The sequence below is a fragment of the Trachinotus anak genome, unplaced genomic scaffold, assembly GCF_046630095.1.
Source record: "Trachinotus anak isolate AG129_WGS33_773 ecotype Australia unplaced genomic scaffold, CSIRO_AGI_Tana_v1 ptg000003l, whole genome shotgun sequence".
Lineage (NCBI taxonomy): Eukaryota > Metazoa > Chordata > Actinopteri > Carangiformes > Carangidae > Trachinotus > Trachinotus anak.
Window position 1 is genome coordinate 23,792,940 of NW_027273854.1, and position 8,619 is coordinate 23,801,558.

Here is an 8,619-nt window from a genome sequence, read left to right on the forward strand (position 1 = left end):
TGCTATGTTTACAGTCGCACTCTTGCAGACTATAACTAATGTTGTATGAGGAAAAGCTTTTGTAGAACTAAGGTGTGGTAAATCAAATAATAGGTTGGAAGCTTAATGGTGGTGAGACCAAAGAGACCAAAACACAGTAACCTTCAATAACAGCATAAAACAGGCAGTGTGGTTAGGTTTTGGGCTTAACCATGTTATTCTTGAACATTTGTGAAGTTCACAAGCCTCAGTCTTGACTTGAGTCTCTCTAATCCCGCGGCTTTATGGAGGCCAGATGGCTGGTGAGACTGCCTACTTGACAAAAGGTTGTTACTTCAATCCTCACCACATTCAGAGTCTGCCCAACCGTCTTACTGACCCCTTTGCTCCTCCCTGACCTTCAACTGCTCTCTGTGTTTACTTCAGGGCACAAGGCAAAGGCAATATCCCTGTGTGAATCCAAAGGTCAATTTAGCATTTAACATTGCAGATCAATAATCCATCCATGTCTCACCAGGCTGCAGAGGACCTTGGACAGACTGACTGCCCACATGCATCTTAATCTTAAAGGTGCTGCGTGTCATAAATTAAGGATGTTGGCCGTGGTAACTGTCCCAGATACCAACTGTAGACCTGAAAGCTTTACTGGCAACAAGTTCTTATTATTTCCATGAGTCACTTTTTCATTCCCGCAAACTGTTTCACTGCAGGATTTAATCAGTATCATTGATCAGCTACACAGGATCATAAAAAGAGACTCTGTTTGCCCATTTCATTTTCTCCAGAAATTAAGCATGGCAACGTTCCCTCCACACTGAAGCTCGAAATGTATGTCCAACACAGCCTTCACAGTTTTAAAGGAGCTATATGTAAGTTTCTGCTATTGCTACATAGCTAACATTAGCATTAGCAGCTGTTTACTTACCGGTCTAGAAGAAACATTGCCAGTTTTTTTTTTTTAAGATATTTTTTGGGCATTTTTTGCCTTTATTGACAGGACAGTAGAGAGTGACAGGAAAGAGTCGGGCCGGTCGGGAGTCCAACCAGCGCTCGCCTGCGCCCTAACCACTCCGCCATCGGACCGCCCCAAATGTTGCCAGTTTAACATCAAACTTCATTCCTTGACTCGCAGAGAGCTGTCTCCAGAATGCTAACTATTGTTTTGCTTCTATATCTATCACTTCCTCTTCTTCTACTGAAGTTAGCATGCTAACCGGCTAGTTTCGGTCCAACTGGACCGTCTTGTCATTCCCAGATACCGAATTGCTGTAGTGTCCAAGGCTGCCCTGAAGGAATAGCTCTGTTCGGAGCGCAACAATGGCTAAAGCTGGTGTCGAGACTGGTAAGTAAACAGCTGTTGACACTAACATTAGCTATGTAGCAATAGCAAAACTTACAAATAGCTCCTTTAAACACATGATAGCAGTGTGTGTATATTGGTGACATCCACTAAGTTAAATTTTTTCTGAAATGTCAGTGTCAATATCTTGAAACCAGTAACAGCAAACAAAAAGATAAAATCAAGGTAAGTTATTTTTTTCAAGATGTGACCAAAACTACTGGTCATCAAAAGCTAAATCAGTTAAGAACTAAAGTTGAGTCCGATGCACAATGACAAGCCAGCAGCTGTGTAGACACTGTGTCCCTGCGTCTTCCCACACGGGTGGACAGTCAGTGACAGCTACACGCTCAGGGCAGGACACAGCCCAGCCTCCGGTCGACAGCAGCACAACAGGCAAACCACAGTGTCTCTAAGTTTGGCATCAGTGGCGACCTCTGTTTTTGGGAATATCATCAAATATAGGGTCAGAAACAGGAAAGTCAGTACCAGAGACCTGTCAACACACAGACTAACTCACAAACATATACACACACACACACACACACACACACACACCTTCTCTCCCCACAGAAAGCTTTCCTGACCATGTCATCATAAAAGCCATGAAGAATTCATGAGTCCAGTCAACAACCCACAGGCATCACCTGCTCTGGAAGCGAGAATTGGGAGAGAAGATTTACGAAACAGTTTTTTCCCCAACACCACTGAGCAAATTGGTTTGAGATGAGACATTTTGTATAATGGAGACCAGGGGTTCAAATATCTTATAAGATTCATTAGTAATTCATGGGCATGATTGACACAGCACATTGTATGAAGAGTAGAGGCAGAAGAAAATGTGATTTGTGTAATTTTTTTGAGCATCTTATGTGTTATTTAACTATTTATAGGAAGCAGTATTTATGTAAATATCATTTATGTATCTATTTGTATATAGTGTTGGTGTTATGTAAGTACGCTTCTGTGGTTACTGTAGTGCTACATGCGCATCAGTGTTAGTGGTCCATAGACATTACATTAGGATGAAGTTACACATGTAAAAATCCCTTTTTCTAGGCTCTGGAAGCTTTTTGTTGATATTAAACCTTCATGGACTAAACATTATACCACAGTAATAACTGACCTTGTTTGCAGTTGGTGGTGTCCTGTCAAATGTTTTACAGATATTTCTTTTATAATGGTGGTCTATGAGGAAAATGCTTTCTGGGCAGCAGGGGATTTTTTTCTGTTGCATTACCATGAGTGGCCACTGCAGCAAACTGGCGGCAAGCCTGAGAGACTTTATTAACCAACAGATGGTCTAGAATGACTGAAAAACAGGTGAAGAGGTTGTGGGTGTGGGTGTGGGTGTGTGTTGCAACGAGACTTGATTGTGGCAAGCACACGCTCACCCACATGTCACTCAAAGCAGCCACACCCTAATTTATGCATAACTTTAAGCCTTAAACTTAAATGGATGAATAATATAAGAATTCACCCCCGTACAGTTGTCATGAAGGAGGAAATTAGCTCTGGTGACCAAAACCGATTTTTTTTTTTTTTTTTGTACCAGACTCTAAACACATTTATTTTAAAGCTGGGCATTTTAACATGGGAGTCTATGGGGATTGTCTCCCTTTTGCAGCCAGCCTCCAGTGGCCATTTGAGGAACTGCACTTTTTGGCACTTCCATGTTGGCTCCATTTTTGAGCCGCAGAAGTTGTTGTTTGATTAACTGTAACCCAAAATATGAATAAAAAAAACAAATCTTGTATCTTCAGGTCAACAGTCAGGCCAACTAGCTTGCCTGCGTAGGCTACAATGGCTGACTCAAAACTCCAACAACACTTCCCTGCCACCTTGTCATCATCATCATATTTACCAACCAACCACTATCAATAAACTGTTATCATCACTGTCTGGTTGCACTTCTCAGGACAGGATTTTCTCTTTTGCGACTGATGTTGATGTTGGTGTCAGTCTGAGGAAATGTTTGCTTCGTCCTGACTCTCTCTGACAAGCTGCAGTATGCCCAGCAACAGCACACGGTCTGCTGAGGGTGAAGGGTATATGAGTGTGTGTGTGTGTGTGTGTGTGTGGACTGCAGGGGCCCGTGGGGGGAGTGAAACAACACGCCGACGGACACTTTTGACTCATGCCAGATGACCAAGCTGAACAATGTACCACTGCATCGCCTCTTTCCATCTACGCTCACAAAGGGAAATGTGATGTATTACTAAAATCTTCTCTGTTTCATGATGCAGGATCCAGTCCCAGCTTATGTCAACGTGGCAGACACTTTAAGATCCATATTCATTTCTAAATGTAAAACAGGTGCATCACTTCTGTCACACTAATACTGATAATAACATAATATTGATTACATCTGGATGGTGAAGGGGGATACAGAAAGTGTTGCATACATACAACATGTAATACACACATAGCATTTAGTGCTCACTACCTGACGAAAATAATTAGAGAAGTAGAGAATAATTAAGAAACATATGACGATTTATGTATGTTTGTAATATTAGGGGTGATCAGTAATTGTATATTATAATATATTGATTTTCATTGGAATTTTATTTTGACAATATGATCATGTTGTGTTATTGCTTTACAAAATTCTGTTCCTTAAGTGAATGATTAGTTAATGAAGTGAAGAGTGTAAGAAGATTTTTTTGTGATGCCTTACATGACAGTTGACCAAATTTAATTAATCAATTAATTTGATTATCTTCTATGTGTATTTGCATGCTTGTTATATTGTGATATATTCTGATACAGGAAAAATATTCGTATTCAGACTGTGATGTTGATTTCATTTTGTAACATTCATATAACATACTGCAGACCTACATAAAGTGGGCAATCTTTTTTTCTTGTCCTGAAGGTTGCAGGTTGCTCAACTTTTGATTTCAAATCATGCAGTTGTTAGCATGTCAGGCTAACTAGCTCACTACCTAGAGCAGTAACCTCACATTACTTCCCAAGCAAAGGAGCGCATCATTAACTAACACTGGTGTCTGGGGTTAAAGGTTACATTTAAAAAAAAAAAAAGAAAAAAAAGCAGATTTTTCCCACAGCTTCAAAAGTCACTTAGAGTTGTGATGGTAAGTCAACCACATGTTAACCACACGTGTGTGAGAGCGGAAACTTCACAGGCATAGCAACAGTAACTCTGGGTTACCTGGTTATATTACTGTCATTTATAGCTTTAAAGGTACATGTCATTCACATGTGACAGCCAAAGGGAGAATAATCATATTCAGTGTCTCAGCCTCAGTGAAGCATTTACTTGTACTCCTCCGTCCACACTGTACAGCCTGTGCGACCTTGCAGCTGCTCTGAAGGTTTCCTGTTAATATGAGAGCACTGAGGGTTTCCTTTTAATTACTTAAAGAAGTAAATCCAGTTCCTTATGTAAAACCTGACAATTGAGAACATGCAGTCATTCAATGCAGTATTGACTGTGGCCCCGTGGGCGTTGTGTTGTACGACATCAACAAATCAGCCGGTGGTCAGTTTGTTAAGACACAGCAGTGGTTAGACTGTCGACAACACGCTGCTGTTGTAGCATCAGCGTCTGGGTCCTGCAGTAAAAATGGACTCAGTGCACTGTAATATGTATTCTGCTTGTTTTTTCAACTGAACTGTAACAGTGAAAAAAAACCTGCAGCTGACAGGGTAATTACACTGCTACATTACACCCACAGAGGTGTAGCAGTTACACTTCCACTGAGACAAGTCTGGTAAAACTCTATACACAAGCAGCTCTCTTTGGATAAAAGCACTGACCTGATGGCTTGTATTAACCTGTGGGTGTCATTTCTGCGTGTGCTGCTCTCCATAGCTCACTCATAAGTGCAAACTGAAGGGTGAAACTAGTGAATGAGATCTGAACCTCTGCGCTGAGAGCTTATGAATACATCACTTGCAGAAATAGACTGAACATACAGCCCTTATACATAAATGCACATGATTTATGTTCACTCTTAGATGAGCACACTGGGACAATCTTGCTGCCTAATGCTACAACTATTAGCATGACTGTGCATCGTGACTGTGCATGCTGCCTGCACTCATATTATGATGTCACCAAGAGTCAACACAGTTAAATAAATACATGTAAACTGGTACAGGACTAGACTAGATGTTGATACAGCACTGATTTTAGAAGCTACATTAAACCCCCTGCTGTGACAAAATGTGACATCCTTTTATGTTTGTGAATGAAATGATAGTCTGTGGGTTCCCAACCTGGTGGTCCGAACCTGTTCAAGGGTCACAAGATAAATCTGAAGGGTCCTGACATGATTGACAGCACAAGAAAGACAAAAAAACATACTTCTGCTACACAAATGATGTACTTTTTCTTTTATCTTTGCTTTTTCATGTGAAACACTTTCTGGTTTTGTCGTCACAGACTTAAAAATAGTTCAAATGTAATCTGAAAATCACTCTTGGGTGGAGCTCACAACTTACCGTCATGAGAAACATAATGTAGAGGGGTCGCAAGTACGCACTGCTTCATTTTAAAGGACAGTTGGATTTATTTGCTTTCTGTCCGTGAGTTTGATGTTCAGATTGATGCCACTCTTACTGTAAATCTAAAGCTGCACCCAGCAGCCCGTTAGCTTAGCTTAGCACAAAGGGTGAGAACAGAAGTGTAAAAACAACGATTTCTCTTTTTATGAGGGGGTTATGTGCTAGACCATTTCTTTCCTCCAGACAGTTGCCAGGCAACCAGCAGAGACTCCAGGAAGTTACTGCTTTCAGCCAAGAACTAGTCTGGCACATAACCTCTGTTAGACAAAGATTTGTTACCTCCGCCAAGGAGGTTTATGTTTTCACCTGCGTCTGTTAGTTAGTTAGTTAGTTTTTCAGCAGGATTAGACAAAAGGACTGAACTGAACTGCACTAAACCTGGTGGAGGGATGGGGGATGGGCCAGGGAAGAACCCATAAAATTTTGGAGCCAATTTGGTTAAAGATGTGAATCCACGCATTTTATTTTAACACACTGGTGGAGGCGCTGGCGGGCAGATTTCATTACCTATGGACCGAGCCAGGAGAGATGTTTCCTCTATAGTTTTCAGTCTTTATACCAAGCTAAGCTAATTAGCTCTGACTCTAGCCTCATATTTATATTTACGAACACAAGAGTGCCACCAATCTGAGCATCTAAGTCTTTCTCAAAAAGCGATAATATTTCCCAAAATGTTGAACATTTTCTTCAAGGAGTCCGAAGACAAAACCTTGAGTAAACAGACGATTTCAAATCAGGTTTGAATAAAAATCCAAATGTGACCTTTTGAAGTCAGGATTCTTGACGGAAGCTGATCAGTTCACTAAATTTACTGCAGTAAATGCAAATGCTTGGTTGCCCTTCCCTTACTCATTACATCTTTGTCCCATTCTACATCAGCGGATGCTGCTTTTGAGATGCTTCAAAACAAACAAAAAACCAAAAACAAATAAACAAACAACAAAAGAAACAAACTAAATGTACATTTGAGAATTCCTGTCTTGAAACAGGTGAAGCTCTGGTTCTGCTACCTAAACTGGATCCGTCCTGTCTGATCGTTTCACTTTGATACTACACCGGGGACCTCAGCCTCATGCTGCCTGTGAATCCCTCTGCAGTGGGGCTGGAGAGGAGAGTGACAGCAGGTTGACACTGGTTACCTGACATCATTCTTCCTGTGCATCGACAGGTTGTGGGCTGAGCAGCCGCTGAAATGAGTACGCACACAGCCCAGCAGTGAGCCATGCCCTGCTCTGCTGCTCTCCACCAGCGCACAAGCCCCGCGGATGGGAGGCTGGAGCGGCAGCACTGAGCCTCACTGTTTTGACTGGTTTCATCAAATGCGTACTGATGCGCTCGGTTCGTACACGTCGCGCCGCGCTGTTCTGACCACTCTGTGCTTTCCCCCCACACAAAACCGTCCACCCAGTTCTTCCAGATGCATAGCTCGTAAAAAGCTTTTCATTGGCCGCTTTTTACGCAGCCGTGTCGGCTCAAGGGCAAGCAGAGCCCAGGATTAACCAGCGATCCTCCCAGCGAAGGCAGCGGTTACCGGGCTGAGGGGGTCGGACGCTGGAGCTGTTATGCAATCTTAGCGGAAACGATCCCCCCTGACACATGCAGCGGTGCAGGGCTGCAACATCGTTTGAAACCAAAAGCGAATCCTGTAGTCACGGTGACATTCAGGCGCAGAGAGACACCAAGACTGCTGACAATCTGAAGGCTCGCCCGACATTTTGAACCCTAGGCATGTTTTTTCCTTTTCTGCCCAACAGAAACACGGTGTGTTTGATTTTTTTTTTTAGAATAAATAAAGCACATATATGTATCTTACCCGGGCCGCCATCTTCACGGTTGCGGTAGGCCTAGATCAGGGGTGCAGCTCGGGCCAATGATGCATAGGACAGCGGGGACGGTGAGCAGAAAAGCTCGGCAGCAGATGGGTATATAAGCTGCGGCGCACCGCTCTCTGATTGGCTGGTTAAGGCGGAAGCGTGCGGACGGGGATGGCACCATTAGCGCGCGTGCGGCTGAGGAGGATCACTCCGCTTTGCCTCGCGCCAGCGATCAGAAACACTCACGTGCCGGACTGAGGAAAGTGGGCAAAACACATTTTGATATGACGTCAAGGGTTATTGGTGCTCATTGATAAATTGGCAGGATCCGTCCTGTCTGATCGTTCCACGCACTGGTCCGCGCTCTCTCTTGTTGATTAATGTGTGAGATTACATTCATAAATCTGAACTGACTTGAACGTCACAGCTGAAAGCATTAAGCATCTGAGTCTCTTTGTAAAATTCTTACTCCCACTAATCCACACTTATCATCTTCACCTGTTATTTCCGCCTTAAGATGAGATAATACATCTTTTATTTTGGTAAATATCACGTCCTCGGCCTCAGTTCCGCCGCTTCAGGACCATGGACAGCGCCTCCCCTGCACAGACTTGGCTCTTCACCTGAGGGGGGCTGCACTGTTGCACCTCAGAAATAAAATCCTGTTGATCCTGTTGAGACAAGGATCACAGTATAAGCACCTAAATGGAATACAAAATAAACGGTGCAAACACAATGTACAGGAAATAAATCAGCAGACAGCTTCACACAATGAGAGCAATTAAATTACAGCACCGCCCACCCGGGCTGGCGTGAAAGCAAATTCAGCACCATGGACAGCAACATGATGAATAAACGTCAAAACGTCTCAGCAATTTTATGTACTGATACTTTATTGTAGTCAGTCATTTACAGCGCTATTAGCTGTTTGTGGCAGTCTTTATGAATTGAAAT

The 8,619-nt window shown here is 42.8% G+C and overlaps 1 protein-coding gene across 3 annotated transcripts in view; it reads right to left on the minus strand.

Moving 5' to 3' along the window:
- LOC139618639 (vesicle-fusing ATPase) overlaps positions 1-7,909 on the minus strand; it is a 49,327-nt gene extending 41,418 nt beyond the window's left edge. Inside the window, exon 1 of one of the 3 annotated variants that reach the window (XM_071474751.1) lies at positions 7,665-7,909. In XM_071474751.1, coding sequence (XP_071330852.1) covers positions 7,665-7,676 — 12 coding nt within the window. In that variant the 5' untranslated portion in view covers positions 7,677-7,909. The remainder of the gene's footprint in view (positions 1-7,664) is intronic. The other 2 variants (XM_071474750.1, XM_071474749.1) reach the window with 2 other exon arrangements.
- Between the last annotated feature and the right edge of the window lie 710 nt (positions 7,910-8,619).